At 48.6% G+C, this 25,613-nt stretch overlaps 4 protein-coding genes and 4 non-coding genes across 11 annotated transcripts in view; 6 read left to right on the top strand and 2 right to left on the bottom strand.

Moving 5' to 3' along the window:
* Positions 1–1,948, bottom strand: part of Zwilch (zwilch kinetochore protein) — a 39,731-nt gene extending 37,783 nt beyond the window's left edge. The window contains exon 1 of one of the 4 annotated variants that reach the window (XM_045160850.1): positions 1,737–1,948. In XM_045160850.1, coding sequence (XP_045016785.1) covers positions 1,737–1,789 — 53 coding nt within the window. In that variant the 5' untranslated portion in view covers positions 1,790–1,948. Of the gene's footprint in view, positions 1–1,379; positions 1,695–1,736 lie in introns of those variants that run through there. The other 3 variants (XM_045160852.1, XM_045160853.1, XM_045160851.1) reach the window with 3 other exon arrangements.
* Positions 1,949–2,031: 83 nt separating this feature from the next.
* Positions 2,032–6,764, top strand: Rpl4 (ribosomal protein L4). Its single transcript, XM_045160617.1, has 11 exons — positions 2,032–2,067; positions 2,214–2,378; positions 3,683–3,854; positions 4,047–4,153; positions 4,735–4,873; positions 5,088–5,212; positions 5,301–5,430; positions 5,693–5,849; positions 6,111–6,194; positions 6,284–6,404; positions 6,485–6,764. The coding sequence occupies exons 1-11, from the start codon at positions 2,032–2,034 to the stop codon at positions 6,701–6,703; spliced, it is 1,455 nt and encodes a 484-aa protein (XP_045016552.1). The 3' UTR covers positions 6,704–6,764.
* On the top strand, positions 3,903–3,975 carry LOC123464255. The gene has a single exon (XR_006639485.1). It is a non-coding gene; the product is annotated as a small nucleolar RNA SNORD18 (small nucleolar RNA).
* On the top strand, positions 4,269–4,367 carry LOC123464258. The gene has a single exon (XR_006639488.1). It is a non-coding gene; the product is annotated as a small nucleolar RNA SNORD16 (small nucleolar RNA).
* Positions 4,947–5,017, top strand: LOC123464254. Its single transcript, XR_006639484.1, has one exon. It is a non-coding gene; the product is annotated as a small nucleolar RNA SNORD18 (small nucleolar RNA).
* LOC123464253 lies at positions 5,488–5,559 on the top strand. Its single transcript, XR_006639483.1, has one exon. It is a non-coding gene; the product is annotated as a small nucleolar RNA SNORD18 (small nucleolar RNA).
* Positions 6,765–8,053: 1,289 nt separating the features above from the next.
* On the top strand, positions 8,054–13,060 carry Snapc5 (small nuclear RNA activating complex polypeptide 5). Its single transcript, XM_004662558.2, has 3 exons — positions 8,054–8,181; positions 10,001–10,090; positions 11,664–13,060. Exons 1-3 carry the CDS (start codon positions 8,092–8,094, stop codon positions 11,775–11,777), a joined length of 294 nt encoding a protein of 97 aa, XP_004662615.2. The 5' UTR covers positions 8,054–8,091; the 3' UTR covers positions 11,778–13,060.
* A 3,152-nt stretch (positions 13,061–16,212) lies between these two features.
* Positions 16,213–25,613, bottom strand: part of Map2k1 (mitogen-activated protein kinase kinase 1) — a 95,456-nt gene continuing 86,055 nt past the window's right edge. Inside the window, exons 7-11 of the mRNA XM_004662557.3 lie at positions 24,003–24,204; positions 22,357–22,421; positions 18,308–18,369; positions 17,943–17,988; positions 16,213–17,222 (exon numbers count right to left, since the gene is read on the bottom strand). Coding sequence (XP_004662614.1) covers positions 17,109–17,222; positions 17,943–17,988; positions 18,308–18,369; positions 22,357–22,421; positions 24,003–24,204 — 489 coding nt within the window. The 3' untranslated portion in view covers positions 16,213–17,108. The remainder of the gene's footprint in view (positions 17,223–17,942; positions 17,989–18,307; positions 18,370–22,356; positions 22,422–24,002; positions 24,205–25,613) is intronic.

Below are 25,613 nucleotides of genomic sequence, written 5' to 3'. Positions count from 1 at the left end.
AAGTTATTTAATAATTGTTTAATTCAAGAATTTTGTTTCTTTGTTTTCCGAGGTAGGGTCTCGCTCTAGCCCCAGCTGGCCTGAAATTCACTATGTAGTCTCAGGGTGATCCTCCTACCTCTGCCTCCCAATGAGATTAAAGGAGTGGGCCAACACACCTGGAAAGAAAGTGGTTTTTTTTGTTGTTTTGTTTTTAATTGCTATGGCTTCCAGGCAGGGTCTCACTCAATCCCAAATTGACCTGCGATTCAGTCTGTAACTTCAGGGTGGCCAAGAAAGCTTTTACTACTGATCTCAAAGCACATCAACTATAAACTATTAACATACTCAAATGCAATACCAAAATGTCCATCAGCTTGATTGATACTGTAAAAGGGAAAAGACGCCAACAGATTTGTCTCAGGACATTTGCATTTATTTGATCTGTGATCTATTTAAATGGAAACAAGGAAATAGGCCTATGACTGATTCATTTTTGCTGTATTACACAAGACTGAATTTTTTTTGTTTTTTAAAAATATATTTTGCCGGGTATGGTGGCGAACACCTTTTAATCCCAGCACTCAGGAGGCAGAGGTTCAAAGGCACCTTGAAACTCCACAGTGAATTCCAGGTCAGCCTAGGCTGGAGTGAGACCCCCACCTAGAAAAACTAAAATACAAATCAATCAATAAATAAAAATCATTTATTTATTATGAGAGAATGGGTGCACCAAAGCCTCCAGCCACTGCAAAGGAACTCCAGATAGATGTTCCACTTGTGCATCTGGCTTACATGGATTCTGAGGAATCAAACCTGGATCCTTTGGCTTTACAGGCAAGCGCCTTAACTGCTAAGCCATCTCTCCAACCCTAGATTTTTACATAGGATACAGAACGTGATCAACTCACCTTAATAGTAATACCTAACTCTAAGAATAAAGTAAAGCTGTGGGTGGTGACTCATGAATGTGATCCTAATACTTGGAAGGTTGAGTTGGGAGATTGCCACAAGTTCAGGGCCAGTTTGGGTTCTGTGTTGAATGCCAGGCCAGCCTGTCTACATGGTGAGCCCCTACCTCAAAATTAAAAAGAAAAAAAAAAAAAAAGTCAGGGCTGGGAAGAAGACTCAGCAATTAAAGGCGCTTGCTTGAAAAGCCTGCTGGGCAGGGGTTCAATTCCCCAATACCCACTTAAAGGCAGATACGCAAGGTGGCACGTGCATCTAAAGTTTGTTTGCAGTGGCTAAAGGACCTGGAGTACCCACTCATTCTCCCTCTGCTTGCAAATAATATGTATGTACATACATACATACACATATACTTAAATACATACACATATATTTAAAACACCAAAAGTCACGGGGCAGTAACATAAAGGTCCCTTTTAAAGCTTCGTTACCGTTACAAATGTAACCTCTTTGGTTCACTATCCGGAACATACTGTCATCCATACGTTTCACCTTTAGGAGTCAGCCAAGGCTTTAAACGGGGAAAGACGAGTACATATAATTTTCCCTCTCCTGGCAGCTGCTACTTATAATAATCATCATGCGCATCAGCAAAACGCCGCTGGTCCCGTTCCCGCGCAGCCTCCGTACGCCCCCAGGTCCAAGCCCTCGGTGTGAGCACAGGGACCCGCCGCTCCCCGAAAGCCCGACTCCTCTCGGTCAGGCAAAGAGCTGTGGCGAGGCTCCGCAAGCCCAGCGGGACGAGTGCCGCCCCCGGAGCCCGGCCGACGGTAGGGACAGGGACTCACTGCAGGAGGCGAGCGTACAAGTCCTCCGCCGCGCGGTTCGTTCGCGCCCACATCCCGCCCCGCCTCGGGAGCCGCCGGGAGCCTCCCGCCGATCTGAACCGCGCGCCGCCGCCCGCCGTCGTCACCGGCCTGGCCCCGCCCCGCCGGGACTACTTTCTGACGACCGGTTCCGTTCGTCTTCAGAGAGACATTTTCTGCTTCACACTTTTGAGCGTCCAGTGATACCTTCCACTGCTACAGTCTCCCATTCCCATCGGGAAATACGATAAAGAGAAACTAGACGTGTTTGCGGGAAATGCGGGGGGAAAAAAAAAAAATGACACGTTGTCTCGCGAGACTTTGAGATAACGCGCTCTGACGGATTATTCCGCGAAAAGGAGTCCCAGTTTTCTAGGCACTATTATTGACTTTGGAAGAAATCTACGGCGTGCTTTGACACACACGATGAAACAAGGCGCTGTTTCTAAATTTTCCTAGCTTGGTAGAGTCGTGTCTGGGGGTGACAGTGTGGGTTGCGAGGAGAGGCCGGGCGGAGACGAGGGGTGGAAGGTTACATATAGGGCGGGGCGGTGCTGCGCACTTCCTTTTCCTGTGCGAGCGGCCGCGCCGAGAGGAGCGTGGCCTTCTCCGCTCCTCGCCATGGTGAGTGGAAGTGCTCGTCACGGGACTTCTCCGTGATCGCGGGACGGGGAAGAAGAAGGGATGGACGGTTGGGGACTTGAGCTCCCCGGCAGGGCAAGCGGGCACACGAGGCACGAGGGCGTCTTCCTGGCGGGGAGGTGGGTTGTGCGGCGCGGCGGCGGCCATCTTAGAGGCAACGTGGGCGCCGGGATGCAGCCCCGGACTGACGTCCTCGTTCCCGGGATCTCGGGGACCAGAGTGACCACGGGCGAGCGGGGCTCCCCGTCCGGAGTCCGCTCGGGGCCTTGTGCTTGCTGCGCAGGGAGGTGCCTTTCCACCCAGCCTGCAAGAGGAGGATGTTCTCAACGCCAGGCAGGGAGTGCTGCTAGCCGCAAACTGACGGTGTGCCCGCCGTCACCTGAGCAGATCCTCAGCCAGCTCTCACTCAGAATCCGTGTTCTTTGTGTTGTTAACCTACAAATATTGTCCATGTGCGGAGCGTGTGTTCTGCGTGACCGTGCACAGATCCGAGTTGTAATAAACTCGCTAGTACTCGGTTGGATACAGGAAATTGGAGCGGGCCATGCTTCTGATTTAAAGGACTTGTAAGACGGGCTTTGGGATGAGAACTGTAAGAAGCAAGTTGAAGTGTCTTACACTATGGGGGAAGAAGTGAGAGGCAGAGCAGATTGTAGGCCATCATGGGGATTTTGATTTTACGCTCAGATGAAAATAACTGAACAAAAAGTACTATGAGAAGTTTTGGTATGCTTCAGATGTATTTTTGTTTTTCGAGGTAGGATCTCACTGTAGCCCAGGCTGACCTGGCATTCACTGTGTAGTGTCAGGGTGGCCTCGAACTCAAAGCGATCCTCCTACCTCTGCCTCCCCAGTGCTGGGATTAAAGGCGGGCGCCACCACTCCCTGCTGATATATGTTTATAGGGTGCACGATATTGAGATGAGTGAGCCCTAGAAGATAACTTGCTACAATTTGCGATCGAAGTTTATTGTTATCTTAGGTTTTTTAAAACTATGCTCAACGCTTGCACTGCAGTTTTTCAAGGTAGCTTCTCACTGTAGCCCAGGCTTGGCATAAACTGCCTTCTGGTACTAGGCAGGCTTGCTTTGAAGTTTTATGATAAATGATTTGAAAAGAATGGAAATTGTGCAGCACAAAGCTTGAGACTCTTCAGTGTAGCATTGCTGACAGGTTAGAGTTTGTTTCCAGTGTTTCTTGTCAATATAAAGATAACTTTAAAGAGGGCATACTAAAACGGTGTGAATTAAGACATTTTCATACATGTTTTGTCTTTTCCCTCCAAGGCGTGTGCTCGTCCCCTCATATCGGTGTATTCTGAGAAGGGGGAGTCATCTGGCAAAAATGTCACTTTGCCAGCTGTGTTCAAAGCTCCCATTCGACCAGATATTGTGAATTTTGTTCATACCAACTTGCGTAAAAACAACAGACAGCCCTATGCCGTCAGTGAATTAGCAGGTACAGATTTCTGTTTTTCTCCGGTTAGTAATTTTAAGAGCTCATTTACAGTAGTGATGAAATTCCACTTCATTGGTCCGTGTTTCTGAACCATGTGATTTTTTGTGGACATTCTGACGCTGGCTTAATGGTGCATAAAAGTCATAGGTTGGTATGGCTGAGAAGCTGAAACACATTACTTTTCTATTTTAGGTCACCAGACCAGTGCTGAGTCTTGGGGTACTGGCAGAGCTGTGGCTCGAATTCCCAGGGTACGCGGTGGTGGCACCCATCGCTCTGGCCAGGGTGCCTTTGGCAATGTATCCTTTGTTTCACTGCCTTTACTACAGAATGTGGGAGTTTAACAGATGTGGTCTCTGGAGGTGTAGATTTTTAAATACAGGGCTTTCTGGGGTGGGAGTGGGCAGCTTTGCTTGCAATGATGTCGTAATTTGCGTCTTACTCTGTTCTCAGCGACAGTTGCCTGCTGTCAGTAAGCTGGTTCAGAAGGTTGACGAAAATCGTTACTGAGCAAGGAATAATACAACAAAATAAATTTGATTTATTTTTATTTATTTGAAGGGGGTGGAGAATGGGCACATCAGAGCCTCTAGCCACTGCAAATGAACTCCAGAGGCATGCACCATGTTGTGTATCTGGCTTATGTGGGACCTGGAGACTAGAACCTGGGTCTTTAGGCTTTGTAGGCAAGTGCCTTAACCACTAAGCCATCTCTCCAGCTCTGAGTTTGGCTTGTAATGTGGGCGCCTCATTTGCCTTTGAGCTTTATAGTTAGGTTGGGCTAGCTACCTAGCAAGTTGCTGGAGCCTGGAAGGCCAACACTTTGCCAACTATGCTGTCTTCCTAGCCCCTGGAATGTAACTCTTAACTAAGAAAATAGATGTGTAGAGGAGGCCGCATGTTTGCACCAACGAAGACTTGGCGTCGGTGGCACCGCAGAGTAAACACAACCCAAAAGCGATATGCCATCTGCTCTGCCCTGGCTGCCTCAGCCCTACCAGCATTGGTCATGTCCAAAGGTTTGTATTACTTTGTATTAAGTTGTGATTTAATGTAACTCTTGTCATGTTCCCTACCACATTTTTGAAACTGTCAAAATGATGAAATTCCACTTTTGGTCCGTGTTTCTGAAACACATGATATTTAGTGGAAATTCTGAATAGGCACATCACATACCATTAATGTTAAAATATTTCAGATAGCCAGGTAAGTATTGAGTTGGTTTTTTTTCAGGTCACCGTATTGAGGAAGTTCCTGAACTTCCTTTGGTGGTGGAGGATAAAGTTGAAGGCTATAAGAAGACCAAGGAGGCTGTGTTGCTACTTAAGAAACTTAAAGCCTGGAATGACATCAAGAAGGTAAGCTGGACCGTCCAAAATAGTACAAATGTTCTGCTGTGAAGATCTTCACCTTAATTAAGATACGAAAACTCACCTTTTCATATAGGTCTATGCCTCTCAGCGAATGAGGGCTGGCAAGGGTAAAATGAGAAACCGCCGTCGCATCCAGCGTAGGGGACCCTGCATCATCTATAATGAAGATAATGGGATCATTAAGGCCTTCAGGAACATCCCTGGTAATTAATTTTACTATTTGGTGTTTGTTGACTATTCTGTGCCAACTTGCTCAGCTTTGATGGTGATGAAATTCCACTTCATGGTCCGTGTTTCTGAAATTACATGATTTCTGTGGAAGTTCTGATTCCTGGCTGACTGAGTTACACCGTTGATAGTTGGAATTTCATAAGTAGTAAGGTTGACTCAAGTGCCCGTGTGGCGTGATGAGCCATAAAAGCTGAAGTACAAGCTTCCTAACAACTCATCATCTCCCTTTCAAAGGAATCACTCTGCTTAATGTAAGCAAATTGAACATTTTGAAGCTTGCTCCTGGTGGGCACGTGGGGCGCTTCTGCATTTGGACTGAAGGTGCTTTCAGGAAGCTCGATGAGTTGTATGGCACTTGGCGCAAAGCTGCTTCCCTCAAGAGTGACTATAAGTGAGTGGTCCCTGTGGGCTTACCCAAGCTAAATTGCATTTTTGCCTTCAGAATTGCTTCACACCTGTGGGTTGTACTTTGCTTATATTAGGATTATATTTTGTTAACGTCCTATAATACACGGACCAAACCTGCTGGAATGTTCAATGTTTGGCCTCATTTGTCGGTGTTAATGAGAAGTTAGACCCCCTGAGAAAGTTCTAGTGGCCGTGTTCATGGTCATGACTCTGAACACCCGAGCACACTGTTCTTCCCCTGCAGTCTGCCAGTGCACAAGATGATGAACACAGACCTTGGCAGAATCTTGAAAAGCCCAGAGATCCAAAGAGCTCTCCGAGCACCACGGTATAGTCTGGGTTAAGTTCTGGCTGTGCCCTCAAAGTTTTTGCTATTTTAAAAACATGTTCACCAAGAGTGCTGCCTGCTTTTCCCAGCAAGAAGATCCACCGCAGAGTCCTGAAGAAGAACCCTCTGAAGAACCTACGCATCATGTTGAAACTGAACCCCTATGCCAAGACCATGCGTCGGAACACCATTCTTCGCCAGGCCAGGAACGTAAGTCATAATTTCTTTTACTGCCATGACAAGATTTTTAGAAAGCTTGATTCTTACATTTTCTGCCTGATTTGCTCCAGCACAAAATCCGGGTGCAGAAAGCCATGGCGGCGGCGGCGCCCAAGTCAGGTGAGAAGGGAGCAGCGGCCAGGACGAGTGCGGGCAAGAAGCCTGCCCAGGGGAAGAAAGGAAAGCCGCCCACAGAGGCCAAGAAGCCGAAGAAGCCAGCTGGAAAAAAGGCTGCAGCTACTAAGGTCCCAGCAGAGAAGAAAGCTGCAGAACAGAAGCCTGCTGCATAAAGCTCTGCTCCCTAGGGTCAAATAGAGACCCATCTGAATAAAGACCTATCTTTGGATGAGGGATGTGGCTTACATGCATCTTCATGAGGGCCTTCACAGGGGTGGGTTCTGGGTCTCTTGGTGGCTGCACCTGTGGATGCTGGAAAACAGAACCATGGCCAGCAGACAAGTGCTTTAGCAACTAAGCCATCTCTCCTGCCTCATGTGAAAAGTCCTTCAAAAAGGAAGAAACAAGTCATGTTAATATTCTTCCACAATTTGGTATAAAATATAGTGTGCGGGGTCCATCCCCCCCCCAGGGTGGTCTCACTAGTCCAGGCTGACCTGGAAGTTACTGTGTAGTCTCAGGGTGGCCTCCAACTCCTACCTCAGCCTCTTCAGTACCCAGATTAAAGCTGTGTGCCACCATGTCCAGCTTCTATGTATTACTAAGTTTTTTTTTTTTTTTTTTTTTGAGGTAGGGTCCCACTCTAGGCTGACCTGGAATTCACTATGGAGTGCAATCCTCATACCTCTGCCTCCTGAGTGCTGGTATTAAAGGCGTGCACCACCTTGCCCGGCAGTATCTTTATTAAGAGCAACAAAGAGGCAGAGAGAATGGCACCTCAGGGCCGTCGCCCCCTTGTGCATCTGGCAAACGTGGGTCCTGGGGAATCAAGCCCCAAAGTCCTTAGGCTTCACAGGCAAGCGCTTAACCGCTAAGCCATCTCTCCAGCCCAGCACTGTTTCTTAATAGAAGTAATCTAACAGAAGCTAAATCTGTTAGTATCATGGGTACAAAGTTCTTAAAAGATTTGTACAGTATACACGCTGTTGAATTGTACTCCAAAAGGGGAGTATTCTGTCTCATAAAGATGAGTAACCACAAGAGGGCACAATAGTACAATGGTTCCAAGCAAGTCTCACCAAGTTAGGGAAGCTGCTTGGTGGGTGTGCGATAACTAAGCGGACTATAGATGAAATTTAAGGGAACAAATTTCAGCGCCTTAGGGTTTCCCAACGATCCTACTTTTCCCACTTCATGGATTTTTTTTTTTTATTAAATACACTAGCATAAAATTTTTTTATGCTATTTAAAGCTCTGTGCTATTTGGGGTAAGGCACTCCTCCGATTTATGAGACAGGGTCTGTCCTTCAGGCTTAGCTGGAGCCAAAGTTCCACCACGTCCGGCTTCACTTTGGGCTTGTTCACCTCCGGTTAACTTGAGAGGCTCCCGCTGCGCTCTTGCCCCCGAGGTTTCTATGCATTTCTAGTCGCTTCTGGAGGCTTGGGACGGCCTTCGCAGGTCCTCCCGCAGGGGGCGCTGTCGTGTCCCCCTTCCGGCGCGGGGACGGAAGTGGCGTCATCATCGGGCGTCGCGCAGAAGGCGGGGAGCAGACCAGCGACGATGCTGAGCCGACTCCAGGAGCTACGCAAGGAGGAGGAGACGCTGCTGCGGCTGAAGGCGGCCCTGCACGACCAGCTGAACCGCCTCAAGGTGACCCCGCAGTAGCCCCGTCCCCCCAGACACCTAGCGGCTCGTTACCGCCGAGCGCCCGGGCGGCTCGCCTCGTGGGCCCGGAGCGGCCATCGCCCTGACATGGTTAGCCCCCAGCCCACGTTCACGCTCCGTGCGTGGACCGCCCTCCGACGCCCATCCAGTCCTGCAGCCCCAGCCACCACAGCTGCTGTGGACGAGGCTGCCTTGGCGCAGGGAAGGAAGGGCTCTGGCATTGCAATCTAAGAGGGGAATCTGAAGATCCTTCCGCGGTACCAAGGAGACCTGGGAAAGAGACTTGTCCCGAAGCCTAAAACTCGAGTAGCTCTTGAGTTTTTGCTGACTCCCGGGCCTTAAAGGAGGAATGCGGATTTAGGCCCATCTTAGTCATTTCCTGGACCCACGGATAACAGCCCTTGTAAAATGATAGTGATCATCCCTCAAGCATCCTCATTCAGAATCTTTAAATCCAAATGATGAGGATTACAAAAGCCTTTTATAAACCGAAAAGCAGAGCATTGTACCACTGTAACATCAAAATGTAATAAACCAAGGCAGTTGTGATGATCCGCACGTAATGTCTCCAGTTGCAACAGTACCCACCCCTACAGCCAACCTATGATTGGTGTTGGTAATGAAATCGCCTGCCCAGGCTCCCTGATGCTCCAGGAAGCACCCACACGATTCTTGCTGCTTTCGCTTACTCATTACCAAGTCCCTGTTGTCTATGGAGCCAGGTGATGCCTGCCTCTTTCTTTTTTTTTTTTTTTTTTTTTGGTTCTTTTGAGGTAGGGTCTCGCTCTATACCAGCCTGACCTGGAATTCAGTATGTAGTCTCAGGGTGGTCTCGAACTCACCGTGATCCTCCTACCTTGCCTCCCGAGTGCTGGGATTAAAGGCATGCGCCACTACTACTGGCCCTTGACCTGGAACTCTTCAGTGTTCCTCCTACCTCTGTTTCCTAACCTAGTACTGGGATTAAAGGAGTATGCCTCCATACCTGGCTTTTTTTTTCTTTTAGGCAGTGCAAATTGGCCTTGAGCTCACTATGTTGGAGAGGCTGATCTTGATTTTGTGATCCTTCTGCCTCTACCTCCCCAGTACTGGGATTACAAGCATATAATAACTCACCTGGCTTTTTTTTTTTTTTTTTTTTTGGTTTTTCGAGGTAGGGTCTCACTCTAGCCCAGGCTGACCTGGAATTCACTATGTAGTCTCAGGGCAGCCTGGAACTCAAGGCGATCCTCCTACTTCTGCCTCCCAAGTGCTGGGATTAAAGGCATGCGCCACCGCGCCCTGCCTTACCTGGCTTCTTAATGGCACTCTTAAATTTTCTTCGCTGTGCTGCTAAGTCTGAAGGAGTGGGAAGCTGGAGCTTAGCGGGAACACCTGGACAGCCCAAGGAAGAGGCCAGAGCTCCCTGGCATTCCTTCTAAAGCAGCGGAGATTATAGTCTGTCTCTCCCCCCCTTTTATATACACACATATATATGTGTGTGTGTGGTTATATATATGTATATATACTTTTTTTTTTTTTTGACAGAGAAAGAGGGAGAGAGTCAGAGAATAGGCACACCAGGGCCTCCAGCCACTGCATACTCCAGACACATGAGCCATCTTCTGCATGTGGCTAACGTGGGTCCTGGGGAATCAAGCCTGGGTCCTTTGGTTTTTCAGGCAAATGCCTTAACTGCTAAGCCATCCCTCCAGCCCTGTCCGCTCTCTTCATACCAACCTTTTACAGCATAGCAAGTTGTTCCCCCATGAGTAAGCCAACCAAGGCTCAGGAACTGACTGTGTTCTCAATTCTCCATTCCCAGGTTGAAGAACTGGCTTTGCAGTCAATGATCAGTGCTAGAAAAGGGGATGAGATGCCGTCTTCTCAGCCTGCGCGGGAACAGTCACACGATGTAAGCTTGATCCAGTAGATGCTTTGGGACTGAATGCAAAGTCCCCCTGCTCCTGTGATGCTTGGGTCAGCAAATGTTGTGCCCAAAAGACCCTAGGAAGATGCAGTCAGAATTTTTATTTTTGAGGCGGGGGGTGGGGGGGGAGGGAGAGTGGCAGGCTGGGGATTGAAATCAGGACTTTGCACATAGTAACAGGAAACAAGTAGAACTTTCTACTTTAACATTGTGCACTTTCTCTAATTCAGGCAGCCTCTACCCTCCTAGCTATCCATTCTAGTTACTTAAACAAACCCTAAGAACCCGAGATCTCTGTGGGACTGCATGAGTTCCCACTTGGTAAACATGTTAACAACTTGTGTGGCTTCATCTACAAAACAGTGCTAAAAGATGACTTCCAGTCCTGCCCCTCTTAGTGTCTGCCTTCAAAGATGCAGTAAAATCAGATTCTCAAACACACTAGTGGAGTCGTTCTGGATATTGTGCGCTAAGTCATGCACTCTCTACTACGCAGTTACTCTGTTCTAGCTTTCTAGAAGCACTGCATTTGAAAGTTTAACCTCCTACTGAATCTGCAGCAGGTTTTTTTTTTTTCCCCTGTATCTTGGCCGTGGGAATGAGGGTAGAGCTTGGAGAAACAGGAAATACAGAAGTGGTCATATCTGTCAGTCCTAAGAACAGGATGAGTATGCAGTTTAGATCTGATTTGAAGGCATTAAAAGAATTTGCTGGAGCCAGGCTGTAGTGGCGCATGCCTTTAATCCCAGCACTTGGGAGGCAGAAGTAGGAGGATCACAAGTTCAAAGCCACCCTGAAACTACATAGTGAATTCCACCCAGGTCAGCCTGTGCTAGACTCTACCTCAAGAAAAACAAGAAAAAAATTGCTGGGACTGGAAAGATGTCTCAGTGGTTAAAGGTGCTTGCTTCCAAAGCCTAAGGACCCAGATTCAATTCTTCAGTACCCACATAAGCCAGATGCACAAGGTGGCACATGTATCTGGAGTTCCTTTGCAATGGCAAGAGGCCCTGGTACACCCATTCACATTCTTTTTCCTTGCATATATGCGGGTGTGTGTGTGTGTGTGTGTGTGTGTGTATTATATAAATTTTTTTTTGGTGGGGTTAAAGGTAGGATCTTGTGATAGCCCAGGCTGATCTGGAATTCACTATGTAATCTCAGGATGGCCTCAGAATTACGGTGACCCTCCTACCACCTGAGTGCTGGGATTAAAAAGGCGTGCGCCACCACGCCCAGCTTCTAAATAATTTTTTTGTTGTCTTTTGAGGTAGGGTCTCACTCTGCCCAGGCTGACCTGGAATTCACTATGTAGTCTCAGTCTGGCCTTGAACCCACAGCAATACTCCTACCTCTGCCTCCTGAGTGCTGGGATTAAAGGCATGCGCCACCATGCCTGGCTAAAATAATTTGGGGGGGAGGTGGTTGAAGTAGGGTTTCACTCTAGCCCAGGCTGATGTGGAATTCACTATGTAGTCTCAATAAAAATATTTTAAAAATATTTACTGACTTGCTACCAGTACGCTTCCTGCAGAACCATAATGTTCTCATCTAACAGATGCTGGTGCACGTGGACAATGAAGCTTCGATCAACCAAACTGCACTGACGCTGAGCACAAGGAGTCACGCAATGGAAGAGGAGGAGGAGGAGGAGGAGGAATCTGATTCCTAACGAGACGAGCTGTGGTTACCTTTACAAATTAAATTTCAAGGAAATCATCTTACCATTGGCCCTATGGGCTACTTGAAAGAGAAACAAAATCTATAGGAGGATGTGTAATGATAAAATGGCTCCATCAATAACTTAAGCTTCAGAATGTTTGAACAAAAATTAATGACATAAGCCAGGCATGGTGGCACACGCCTTTAATCCCAGCACCCGGGAGGCAGAGGTAGGAGGATCACCGTGAATTCGAGGCCAGCCTGGGCTAGGGTGAGACCCTACCATGAAACACCAAAAACAAACAAAAAAAAATTAAGGACATAGAAAATCAAAGATGCGGTATCTTACCATTGAGCAGTTTAGGTGGAATCTGACATCTGATCACATTCAGTAATTGTGTTCAAAACAAAACTTACTCTGAAATGTCCTTGAAAAATATCTAGCATGTGTGAAAGGGCAGAGCTTAATACAAGCCAGCCCCCCCAGTCCGTGGTGCCCCTTTTAAGGAAACCAGTTCCTGGCTGTTTGCATGCTACTGATCATGCAACACAGCACAGTTAGGGGAGAATTTAGGAGAGGAGTGACAAGGAAGACAGCCACTTTGGAGCATAAGCTGTGTGGAAACATGCTGTCTGCCAGACGGCTGTGTGTGGCTGGCTGTTACCACATCTCGTTTGAAAGATCCCTGGTAAAATGTGTTTGAAGTAAGTTGCAGATGAGGAGCCATCATGGAGTTTGCAGGTCTCCAGATGCAAGAGTGACAGGAGCAGGTCCTCCTCCCAGGGCGCCTCACAGGAGAGGAAGTGTCCGGAAGAGGGATCCCCACACGGAGCTGGGGCTGTATCACTGACGGCTACGGAGAACTGTTTGTGCCTGAAGCTGAGGTTCATCTCGGCATGTGGTGCTTTCCCCACAGCCAGTTAAATCACCACTTAATTTGGAAGACCCATTGGCCCTGTGCAAGCAACAGAGGAGGCCAACACAAGAAGCTGCACAATCTCCAGCACAGCTTATGTGACTGACGGACGACAGGCGTGTTTGTGGTGGGTGTTAGTCAACATTCCATTAAGGGAATGGAGAGATGGCCTAATGGTTAAGGTGCTTGCCTACAAAGACCCAGGTTCAATTCCCCAGTACCCACGTCAAGTCAGATGCACAAGGTAGCACATGCATCTGGAGTTTGTTTACAGTGGCTAGAGGACGTGGTGTGCCCATTCTCTGTCTCTTTCTCAGTAAATAAGGAAAATACTGTTTAAAACATTTCATTAAAATTACAGCAAAATATGTTTACAGGAAACAATGGTCTTTTTTGTTTTATTTTGTTTTTTGGTATTTTGAGGTACAGTTTCACTCTAGCCCAGGCTGACCTGGAATTCACTCTAGTGGCCTTCAACTCATGGCCATCCTCCTACCTCTGCCTCCCAAGTGCTGGGATTAAAGGTGTGTGCCAACATGCCCAGCTAACAACGGAATTTTAAAAAATTTTATTTATTCATTTGAGAGAGAGAGAATGGATATGCCAGGGCCTCCAGCCACTGCAAACGAACTCCAGACGCATGTGCCACCTTGTGCATTTGGCTTACGTGGGTCCTGGGGAATTGAACCGAGGTCCTTTGATTTTGCAGGCAAATGCCTTAACTGCTAAGCCATCTCTCCAACCCTTTTTTTTTTTTAAAAAACAATGGAATTTTTGAGTATGTTCCTGGAACTGAAGAACAGGGGGCCAAAAAGCAAAGGGATACATCCTGGGGGTGAGAAAAAATATGGGCATGGATGGTAGCACGTGTGGAGTATGTTAATGAACGCATGTGCATGGCCACACCAGCTGTTGGCTTCTGCAGAGTCACAGAGAGGTGCTGCCAGGCCTTCCTGCTTGTGCCAAGCACTCTCGTCTGCTGAGCCCTCTTCCCCGCCCTGAGAGCTGGCTGCGGCGTGCTCACTCGCTGCCTGCTAACAGGTGGTTTGCCCTCTCACCCCTCCAGCTCTCACTCCCATCTGCAAAGACAGGATGCACATCTGCTCTAGCAGGTTCCCAAGTTGTAAGGTATTAATGATGTATAATGATGTATCTGACACCTTAAAACACAGCTATTATAGGTACCTCAGTAGAACAAAAGTAAAGAAGGCATTGGCACAGGGAACTTGAAGAGCGTGTGCTTGTAGTGCTGAGGCCAAGGACATCATTCTTTTTCTCTTTGTTTTTGAGGTGTCACCCTTTCCCAGCCTGACCTGGAACTCTATAGCCTCAAATTCACAGAGATCCTCCTACCTCTCTGCTTGGAATAAAGGTGCGCACCACCACGCCCAGCCCTTGTTTCTTTGAAGTAGCGTTTCACTCTAGCCCAGGCTGCCCTGGAACTTACTCCAGCTCTAGGCTCCTCTCGAACTCAACAAACTTCCTACCTTGGTCTTCCACTTGCTAGGATCATGGGTATGAGAGATCCACCCAGGAGGGATCATCACTCTTCATTTTTTTTTATTAAAAAAAGTTTTGTTCATTTTTTATTCATTTGAGAGTGACAGAGAGAGAGAGAATGGGCACACCAGGGCTTCCAGCCACTGTAAACGAACTCCAGATGCGTGCGCCCTTGTGCATCTGGCTAACTGTGGGTCCTGGGGAACCGAGCCTCGAACTGGGGTCCTTAGGCTTCACAGGCAAACGCTTAACCACTAAGCCATCGCTCCAGCCCAGGATCATCACTCTTGAAAACAGGATCTTTTGAGCTTGAAAGAAAAAATTACTGGAGCAAAGTTCTTACTCAAAATCAAAATGCAATAGTTTTGGGTATGAAGAGATTTTATTTTAACACTCCTCTCCCAAGGGACACTGAGGATGAAAGCATTCAGATTTGGGTCCTTTATTTTTGTTCATTTTTTTTTTTTATTTATTGAGAGTGACACAGAGAGAGAGAGGGGGAGAGGTAGAGAGAGAGAGAGAGAGAGAGAATGGGCACGCCAGGGCTTCTAGCTACTGCAAACGAACTCCAGACGCGTGTGCCCCCTTGTGCATCTGGCTAACGTGGGCCCTGGGGAACCGAGCCTCGAACCGGGGTCCTTAGGCTTCACAGGCAAGCGCTTAACCGCTAGGCCGTCTCTCCAGGCCTGGGTCCTTTATTCTTAAAAATATTTTTTTATTTATCTGAGAGGGAGAAAGAAGCAGAGGGACGGGGAGAGAGAATGGGCACACCAGGACCTCCAGCCACTGTAAACGAACTCCACATGCATGTACCCCCTTGTGCATCTGGTTTACTTGGGTCCTGGAGAGTCAAACCAGGATCCTCTGCCTTTGCAGGCAAATGCTGTAACTGCTAAGCCATCTCTCCAGCCCTGTTTTTGGAATTCACTATGTAGTCTTAGAATGGCCTCAAACTTAGCGATCCTCATACCTGAGATTAAAGGTGCGCTGCCACACCCAGCAATCCACTTTGTTTTTAATCCAAAAATTAAATGGGCCTTTTGTTTTTAAAAGTAAACATCGGCTTAGGTGTTCTGTATGCTACACTCTTAAAGAACAAAAAAAGGGTACTTAGAGTCAGTCTCATGGGTAGTTGAGTTCCAAGTCACTTCCAGAGGAGAGTGCTGGTGGCCAGTGGCCTGCAGCTTGGTTTTCTGATGTTACAGGCATGACAAATTTGGCATTTGGCACAGACACATCTGTCTTTCTCAGGAAGGTTTGGTTAAGCTTGGCTGGGGGGAAACCTGTGGGGCAAAGTGGCTAGTCTCTGCTCCGAGGGTCACCAGCAAGGCCCTCCTGTGAGCATGGCGGCCAGAACTGTAGGTAGGCATGCCCTGGCTCAGCTCAGCTCCAGAAGAGTGTTGTGTAAAAAAGGCTTGTGAGTTAGTTCAGCCATGGTCCCAACCCGCCCCCGACTGCGGCTTCCCCCTTGAATGGGGAGATGGTAGCTGGTCACTGTGGACGGTCCAGAGGTGACTGGGAGTCACGGATAATGTACTGGAGAGGAGAGTCAGTCAGTTCAAAGAGTGAAACTGTAAGAAGTGCCATTAGCCCACTGCACTGAGCCAGTCCGTGTGGTAGTTCAGCATCCTGTCGTCTTTCCTCTCCTTTGGTGCCTGGCTAAGCATTTGATTTCTTATGCTGTGTGTACAAGCCTAAGTGCACATGTAGAGGGCAGAGGACAACTTTGGATATCCTCACCTTGCACTGTTTGAGGTGATGTCTCTCATTCAGGATGCACCAGTGTCCACCAGACTAGCTGGCCTGTGAGCTTTGAGGGCTTCTCCTGTCTCTGCCTCCCTTCTTGCCATGGGCATGCTGAGATTACTGATGTCCACTCCAGCGTCCAGCTTTATGTATGTTCTGGGGATCCAAACTCACGTTCTCACACTTGTGTTTTATTCACACTGAGCCATGTCCCCAGCCTTATTTGATTCCTTGTGTATGTACTAGACAAACTAAAAGCCTGCCATAAAAACAGAAATACACTTTTTGCTTTAACCGCATAGTATATTTATTAGAATAAGAGATTTGATAAACATCTGGATTAAAATGGTTAAAAGGATTTTCATACAATTTTGAGGCACTATACACGTTGTTTACAATAGCATTGGTACTTGGGCTAGAGGGAAAGTAGAAATCTGACACATTTTAATGCCTTGACCAATTTGTAACATTCAAAATAACACCCTTCTAGAAACACTAACCCAAAACTTAAAGAGACGTACACCACTAAGTCCCCCACACAGTATATTTAAAAATAAATATAGAAATACAGCCAGACGTCTACAAATCATCACAGTAGACAGACTGGTGAAGCCCCAGCTATCATGGCAGTGAAGGGCTCTGGCTAGATTTTGATGGAAACTGCTGAATTCTACACCAAAAGCAAAAAGTAAAAACCACATGACGTCCACTTTCTGCCGCTCATCCAGTTAAGTAGCAGCAAAGCATGCTTTACGTGCACTGCCTGTGGGGGCTCTCGCGAGGCAGCGCCCTCCCCGTGGCTGGAGGGAGGAGGGACGCGGGCAAGCATGAAGTACCGCCAGTGTCCAAACCCTGACGACACAGGCGGCCAGCCAGGCTCGGAGCAGGAGCAGCAGCGCAAATGTCAGTAAGAACGACGACCCACGGTCACCAGTTACCACCGTTCAGCCTGGCATGTTTTGACCAACATACAAGTAGCCCCAAGCACAAAGCCAATCCACGTAGGGGAGGAACAATATTGTAATAAAGACAAGGAATATTAAAAGTGACACAAGTATAGTTTTGGCACATGCTGTGTTCTTCATCCTTTGTCACAGGTGAAATGCACGTCTGAACAGACACAAGCATGGGAGAGGCCTGAAAGCAACGTGGCACATCGTGGGCGTTAGACTCAAGGGTCAGATGCCAGCTGCATGGGTTGGTGTGCTGGGCTGGTTAAGGCCAATGGTGGAGCAGAGCCAACCTGCAAAATCCACCTCCTCAGCGTCAGATCTCTTGATGAAAGCATGAACCTGCATGCAGGAAACACAGAGGAAAGGAAATGAAGGGACTTAGGACTGGAGCCTGCGTCCTGCTCCTGGTACCCACAAATAGCAAGTAGGGCCAGCCCAGAGGCCTGTCTTCAGACACCCCAGCTGTGAGGCCCTGGCCAAGTCGCTTGCCTCTCTGAGCACTTTCCACATAATGAAGTAAGTCACTTTGCCGCCAGTCCTTTCACAGGCTTGTTAGGATGGGACAGACAGCAGTGTGCGTTGCACTGTCTGAGCTACCCAGGGCATGTGAACCTGGATATTTCAATATCCCATTCCCAGGCCTTCTGCCTCCAAACAAGAAGCAAGTGGCTCGAGCCTCCAGACTCCAGACGGTGCTAAATGTAAGACAAGACAGTACTAGAAAAGGGGACTAGCCCTAGGAAGGGGGTGGGCTAGCCCTTCCCCTCCACTCCCTCAGGCCGTTTCTCTTGCCTCCCAGCTTTCCTGTAACTATTGGGAAGACAGAGGAGACTGGTGTTCGGCATTCTGTAGCCTCAGGCCCATCTGGACTACAGAGGGCACGGCAGGGCAGAGAACAGGCTCAAGAAGCACTGGACTGAGACCGATGAAAGGCAGGTACTAGCCAGCCGTGGTGGCACACACCTTCAGTCCTGGCCCTCGGCAGGCAGAGGTAGGAGGACGGCCCTGAGTTTTGAGGGCAGCCTGGACTACAGAGTGACTACCGTGTAGGGGACTCACCATGAGTTGCTTCAGATCCGCTCTCTCCGCAGGGTTCTTTATCAAACTGAAAGAGAGAGAATGAGAGTTCTGCCTGGCACCAGGCCCCACTCAAATGTCACATCCGCACCCCTGTCCCTGTGTACTTTGCAGGAGGAGTGCCTGAGCCCTGTTCATCTTTCCTACTGGCTACATCACATCCACAGTACACTCATGAACTCTTGCTGAATTAAATGGGGATCAAAGAGCAACAAGCAGTAAAAGCAGTCTGACCTGGCAGTCATGACGTAAGGCCGCCCTGCACAGAGGGCCGAGGCAGCCGCACAGGGAGGAAACAGGAAGGAAAGGGCCAAGCCGGTAGTCCCCGAGACAAGGAGCAAACTTACCACTTGTTCACAAAATCTTGAAATTCTAGACTGAACACTCCACTGGGCAGTTTTGGAGGAGGCTGCAAACACACGTCAAGATGTGAGATTTAGAGCCGGGTGTGGTGGCGCACGCCTTTAGTCCCAGCACTCGGGAGGCAGAGGTGGTAGGATTGCCATGAGTTCAAGGCCACCCTGAGATGACAGAGTTAATTCCAGGTCAGCCTGGACCAGAGTGAGACCCTACCTCGAAAAAAAACCAAAAGAAAAGATGTGAGATTTGTCTGCCTTCCTCCCATCATGCTCTCTCGCCACGGGGCAGTGCTGCCTCCAGTCACAGAAAGCTAGCTGGCCACTGACCGTACCAAGCATGCTACCACTTCTCGGCTAAGTGGACACGCCGGGCTCCTCTCTGAGCCTGATTGTGAAATGAGGTTGCGTTCTCAGTTCTGACACTACAAACATTTAGAAATGCCACTAGCAGTGACCAACAGCAACGCCAGGGGGACGTGTTCTGACAGTACACGTATGTAAGAGGGTGACTGGCATGGAGACGTCACCAGCCTAGTAGCCAGTTACCAACGGCAACAACCAGGAGCATGTGCACGCCACCAGATGGCACTTGTAGAAACAAACAAAATCCACCCCTTCTGAGCTCTGGAGAGTCAGAGAAAGGTTAATAAAACATTAATTGGCAGGCGGCTGGCTCTAGAAGAATGTTACCTGCATAGTGCACACACGAGCCCGTTTCAGGCCTCTGGCAAGAGTCCTGACAGAAGCCGCACACAGGTGGCTGCTGGGAATCTACTTATATGAACAGAAAAGGAGTGCAGCTTCCTCGGGAAAAACTGACCATAGTACCTAAGATGCGATTCAAGATTAAAAATTGAAGGAACCCTTCTACACTGCTGGTGGGAATGCAATCTGGTCCAGCCATTGTGGAAAACATTGTGGAGGTTCCTAAAACAGCTAGAGATTGATCTACCATATGACCCAGCTATAGCACTCCTAGGCATGTATCCGACTCATCTCATTTCCTTAGAAGTACGTGCTCAACCATGTTTATTGCTGCTCAATTTATAATAGCTGGGAAATGGAACCAGCCTAGATGTCCCTCAACTGATGAGTGGATAATGAAGATGTGGCACATTTATACAATGGAGTTCTACTCAGCGGTAAAGAAAAATGAAGTTATGAAATTTGCAGAAAAATGGATGGACCTGGAAAGGATTATACTAAGTGAGGTAACCCAGGCCCAGAAAGCCAAGCGCCACATGTTCTCCCTCATATGTGGATCCTAACTACAGATGATTGGGCTTCTGTGTGAGAAGGAAAATACTTAGTAGCAAAGGCCACTAAGTTAAAAGGAGATATAAAGGGAAGAGAAAGGAAGGGAGGAGGGTACTTAGTAGGTTGGTATTGTATATATGTAAGTAGAATGATTGAGATGGGGAGGGGATATGATGGAGAATGGAATTTCAAAGGGGAAAGTACGGGGGGGGGGGGTATTACCATGGGATGTTTTTTATAATCATGGAAAATGTTAATAAAAATTGTGAAAAGATAAAAATAAATAAAAAAGATTAAAAATTGAGGCCTGAAGCTAGGCGTGGTTGCGCACGCCTTTAATCCCAGCACTCAGGAGGCAGATGTAGGAGGATCGCCGTTGAGTTTGAGGCCACCCCGAGATTACATAGTAAATTCCAGGTCAGCCTGGGCTAGAGTGAGACCCTACCTAAAAAAAAAAAAAAAATTGAGGCCTGGGGAGATAGTTCAGTCAGTAAGGTGTCACTTGCAGGCATGAAGGCCTGAGTTCAATCCTCAGTACTCTCATAAAAATGCCGGGCATGGTAGTAAGTGTGATCTCAACCTTGGATACAGGAGGCTCTCTGGAGCTCGCTGGCCAGTCAGGATAGCCTAATGAGCAAGCTGCGGGCCAGTTATAGAACCTGTCTCAAAGGAAGGTTGTGGGGGGGGGGGGCGCGTGGGGGTGGTGCCTGGAGAGCTGGAGAGATGGCTTAGCAATTAGGGTGCTTGCCTATTTGCAAAACCAAAGGACCAGGGTTCCATTCCCCAGTCAGTATCCACATAAAGCCAGAAGCACAAGATGACACATGCTTCTAATTCATTGGCCATGGCTAGAGGCCCTGGTGTGCCCATTGTCTTGCAAATATATGTGTTTTAAAGGTGGGGTAAGCCAGATGTGGGGCTGCACACCTTTTATCCCAGCACTAGGGAAGCTCAAGTAATAGGATTGCTTGAGTTTGAGGCCAGCCTGGGTCTGCAGAGGGAGACCCAACCTGGAAAAAACACCAAACAACAAAGGGTAGGGAATGGAAATAGGACTGGGCAGTTAATTGCACTTGCTTACAGAGCTCAATTTCCAAGCCACCCATGTAAGTTGGTCACAAAAAAAATGGCACACGTGAGCTGGACAGATGGCTTTGTAGTTAAGGCGTTGCCTGTGAAGCCTAAAGTCCAAGGTTTGATTCCCCACAACCCACCTAAGCCAGAAGCACATGGAACATGCGTTTAGAGTTCGTTTACAGTGGCTACAGGTCCTGGCATGCTCCTTCTCTTTCTCTTTCATAAATTTACAAATGAAAAAAAAATTAAATGGCACAAGTATCTGGTGTTAACAGTTGCAATAGGACCTGGTGTGCCCATAAACAATACGTTTTTTTTAAAAAGGTGAATGGGGGCTGGAGTGATGGCTTAGTGATTAAGGCACTTGCCTACAAAGCCAAAGGACCCAGGTTAGATTCAACAGGACCCAAGTAAGCCAGATGCACAAGGTGATCCACGCGTATGGAGTTCAGTTGCAGTGGCTAGATGCCCTGGCACGCCTGTTTTCTCTCTTCTGTCTACCTGCCTATTTCCCTCTCTCTCTCTAATAAGTAAATAAAAATACTTTTTTAAAAAAGTGGAATGGTGCTTGAAGAATAACACCTGAAGTTGCCTCCTGACCTCCACATACATGCACGCACAGAGATTCAAGAGAAATACTAATGTGGGCGTGGTGGTTTGGACCACTGAGCTCAGCACTCAGAAGGTTGATGTGAGAAGACTGCTATGAGTTTAAACCCAGACTGGACTACAGAATGAGTCCCGGGCCAGCCGGGGCTAGATTGAAACTATGCCTCAAAATTAAAAAGCCAGATGTGGTAGCATATGCCTTTAATCCCAGTACTGGGGAGGCAGGTAGGAGTTTCACCATGAGTTCAAGGTCAGCCTACTCTAAAGTGAGAACTTACCTTGAAAAAAACAACACAAAAATGCCAGTTGTGGTGGTGCACGCCTTTAATCCTAGCACTTGGGAGGCAGAGGTAGGAGGATCACCTTGATGAGTTTGAGGCCAGTGAATTCCAGGTCAGCATGAGCTAGAGTGAGACCCTACCTTGAAAAACAGGAACAAGTGAAAGGGAAAGGAAAGGAAGGCTGGCTAACTATTCCCAACAATTGTGCGGCACTTGAGATCAACTCGGGGTCTCACTGTAAGACCCTGTCTAAAGCCAACGCTAGCACTCACCCCACTAAATAAAGCAACAAGCCCTGAGCCCCTGAAGGCCCTGTGAAGGATGTCATCTGAGGGTGGCCCATGGACAGCCCAGCCTGCAGACTATCTGCCTGCTGAGGGGCAGGAGCAGAACGTTCATAGAGAAGACCAGCAGGCCCAGCCTCCAGAAGCCTTCAGGTCATTCTGAGTAGGAAGGAGCCAGGCAAGGGATGCCAGCCGAGGCTCTCTGGAGGCAGAGATGGAGTGGGGATGAAAGGTGGTAAGAAGTCAGCAGTAGGGCTATAGAGATGGCTTAGTGGTTGAAGGTGCTTGCCATCAAAGCCAAAGAACCCAGGTTTGATTCCCCAGAACCCACGTAAGCCAGATGCACAAGGTGGCACATGGGTCCAGAGTTCATTTGCAGTAGCTAGAAACCCTGGCATGTCCGTTCTTTCTCTTCCTCTCTCCCTCTCTCTCTCTCAAATAAACAAGTGCTGAGAATACAGGCATGTGCCACCACACTCAACTCGTATGTAGTTCCTTAAGAAAGTCAGGGGAGCCAGGCAACACTCACCTCATTGACTATGTAATCCAGCAACTCAAAAATTGCCATAGGAGGTCTGCTGTCCATTCCGTATGCTGCAGATGTTAAAAGAAGGTAAGAAGTTACTTGTCAATGGAAGGCATGGGATCTGGGCACGGATCCCAGGGCCCAGAACAGAGTCATGATAATACACAGAATGACCATCAGGAGGGCCTGCGCATGGAGAGAGGCCAGCAAAAGCCACAAAAAGTCGCTGGTCAGGCTTCAAGTAGAGAATTCTGTAAATTGGAATCAGATGACAATTCTACCTTCCCATCTTCCTTACATTGAGAGAGAAGCCAATGACACAACCAGTAAGTGAAGAGCTTAGTACTTTTCACTTGGTTTTGGTCTGTAGTACTGACAATGGGCCTCAAGATTATACACAATAGCCGGGCGTGGTGGCGCCCACCATTAATCCCAGCACTCGGGAGGCAGAGGCAGGATGAGCTCTGTGCGTTCAAGGCCACCCTGAGATTACATAGTGAATTCCAGGTCAGCCTGGGCTACAGTGAGACCCTATCTTGAAAAAACAAAAAACAACAGCAAAAAAAAAAAAAAAAAAAAGCATGTACACAAGTGCTCTACCTCTAAGCCACACTTCCAGAATTTACTTTCAGTTCTCCCTGAACACGGGTTTGTGCTTTTCATCATATCCCAAAGACACAGGGAGCCTGTCTATGACTGGCCAACAGCTAGCACTGGCCTCTCGCGGGTAGCCCTTCCTATGCACTCCCCACACAGACCTCCTCAGGGCAAAGACCAGATCTCCCCAGCCCGATGAGAACTGACAAGAACCGCATAAGAGAAGAGCTGGGTCAGAATACTCCGGAGAACCACGTTCCCTCAGTGTCTATCCTCAGAGGCGGCACAACGGCTACCACCTTAGCAACCAGACTGGCCACTGCAAGCATATGTGGCCCTGGCAAGTTAAGCACTCTGTGCCTCAGTTTCCTCTTCTCTAAAGCAGAGACAACAGTGTTCATGGGCAGGTTGCTATTAAAACTAGCAAATGCCAGGTGGAACCATGGAAACAGAAAGTAGATTAGTGGTTGCCATGGGGTGGACTTGGGGAAACTGAGAGTACCTGTTAATGGAGATAAGTGTTTTAGGGTAAAAAAAAAATAGCTGGGCGTGGTGGCACACAACTTTAATCCCAGCACTCGGGAAGCACAGATAGGAGGATCACCAAGAATGCCAGGCTACTTTGAAAATACATAGTGAATTCCAGGTCAGCCTGGGTAGAGTGAAACCCTACCTTGGGGGGAAAAAAGGTTTTGGAATGAGATTGGAGATGGCTACGTAACATCAAAGCATATACTATAAATATACTTTGAAGATTGGAATTTTATGTTATATGCACCTTACTAAAGTTACAAGGTCAATTGACATAATTAAAGCAGCAAATCAATGCAGATAAAGTGCTAATAAGCACAAGACCTACCATGGTAGGTATCCTACAAATGGTGGGTATTGCTGGAAGCAATCATTGCCTACACCCACCTAGAGACCCCCACTGCTTCCCCAACCCCCGCCTGGCATCCACACAGAAGCAGTGCTGGCGGATGCACAGAGGACCAGCCCCCCCGAAAGCCCCAACCCCAAAGTCCTAGCTGGGATCACAGCAGGCCACTTACAGCTGAGGGGTCTTCCGGGAGTCCTTGGTCTGGGTGGTGTCTCAGCCACATCTCCCTCCACTTGGCACCCAAACATCAGCTCCAGCTCCTTGGCATCGGGAGGAGGGATGGGGTACCTCCCCACCGCCATCTCCACCAGAGAGAGCCCCATGCTCCAGATGTCCGACTGCACAGAGTAATGAGTGCCCTGGAGTCTTTCAGGCTGCACGAGAGACAGAGACAGCTGCGACCCCGTGGACCAGGCCTTGGGCTGCTCACGACCCTCTGGGAGGTGGCGGCGCCCTCCCCCGGCAGCACCGCTTCCCAAACGCCGCTGGCCCCGTGGCACTGAGCTTGCCCCACTGCGTCCTGCACCCGCCCTGAGCTGACACACAGCGGGGCCCTGGCGGCTGCTACTCTATTAGCCTGTAGTGCCAGCTTTGCCCAACCTGGCCGCCATGTGCAGCCGGTCCATAGCCCAGCAGGAGCGGCTCTCTTTGTCACCTGAGTCTACATGTGAACCTGTCAACACGGGTTATGAAATGAGGTGGTGCAGGGCAGAAGGAACAGAAGATCGGGGGTCAGGGGAGCTGGAGACCTGGGTCTTACAAGCTATGGGATCCCAAGCCTCGGTTTCCTAGTCTGCAAGATAGGGCTGGCTGCTGATGGTAGTAATAGTAACGATGACAATAAAATAGCCACTCTACTGACTAGTGTCACTGCAGAGGTCAAGTGAAAGCATGTTTAGACGAGGCAAAACGCTATGCAAATGGGCTGACGGGAGGGAAGCATTCAAAGAAAGTAAAGGCATGTGGAGCCATACAGGAGCGCTGTTTCCTGAGTGTTGTTTCCAGGAACACACGTTATTACAAGAACCCCACAAAAAAGCTTCAATCTGCCAGGCGTGGTGGTGTACGCCTGTAATCCCAGCACTCGGGAGGCAGAGGTAGGAGGATCACTGTGCGTTCAAGACTACCTAGTGAATTCCAGGTCAGCCTGGACTAGAGTGAAACCCTACCTTGAAAAACGAAAAAAAAAAAAAAAGTCTTTAATCTGACTGCAGTACATTTATTCAGAAGTCAAATTAAGTTCTCCCATAGGATCTCTAATGCTGGACTCTTCTGAAACTGACCACATCACCACAAACACCCCACCGCAGCCCTAGATCAATAAGTCCCAGGGCCTACTAATTGAGTTTGAACTTCAGCGTTGGCAACTGAGAGGCCCCTGGTGCCAGCTGCTCAGCTATTGCCCATCTAGGGAAGAGGGAACGAGGGGGTGACGGGGAAAGAGCTGAAGAGCTCCCCTGTGAGCCACATGAGTTGGATGGGGGGTGTGGGCCAGCAGCGAATGATGCCGACAGTGGCTGGAGTCCCATAGAGACGGCACGGGTACACGCACGGAGGAGACACTGGGGGCCGCGGGAGCACTCCCCAGTGCGCACGTGAAGTACTCGGGGCCTCCCCTGCCGGCGCTGCCTGGGCCTGCACTTCTCCCTCGGTGAGGAGCGGCCGTCCTCTAGCTCCCCTCTGCGCCCCCTGCAGCACTCGTGGCTCCTTTCCCAGCCACACAGGAACGGGGTCTGACCTGCCCACTCAGCCCAGTCCACCTCACCCACTATCCAAGCATTGC

Source organism: Jaculus jaculus, chromosome 10, assembly GCF_020740685.1.
Source record: "Jaculus jaculus isolate mJacJac1 chromosome 10, mJacJac1.mat.Y.cur, whole genome shotgun sequence".
Lineage (NCBI taxonomy): Eukaryota > Metazoa > Chordata > Mammalia > Rodentia > Dipodidae > Jaculus > Jaculus jaculus.
This window is presented reverse-complemented; position numbering and strand designations above follow the sequence as displayed.

Bases quoted from the DNA above. Each gene is read 5' to 3' on its own strand.
- Rpl4 (XM_045160617.1), top strand. From the start codon at position 2,032: ATGCGGGGGGAAAAAAAAAAAATGACACGTTGTCTC. The intron at 5,431-5,692 runs GTAATTAATTTT...TCCCTTTCAAAG, and splicing joins GGCCTTCAGGAACATCCCTG to GAATCACTCTGCTTAATGTA. The intron at 5,850-6,110 runs GTGAGTGGTCCC...CTTCCCCTGCAG, and splicing joins TCCCTCAAGAGTGACTATAA to TCTGCCAGTGCACAAGATGA.
- Snapc5 (XM_004662558.2), top strand. From the start codon at position 8,092: ATGCTGAGCCGACTCCAGGAGCTACGCAAGGAGGAGGAGACGCTGCTG. The intron at 8,182-10,000 runs GTGACCCCGCAG...CTCCATTCCCAG, and splicing joins ACCAGCTGAACCGCCTCAAG to GTTGAAGAACTGGCTTTGCA. The intron at 10,091-11,663 runs GTAAGCTTGATC...CTCATCTAACAG, and splicing joins CGCGGGAACAGTCACACGAT to ATGCTGGTGCACGTGGACAA.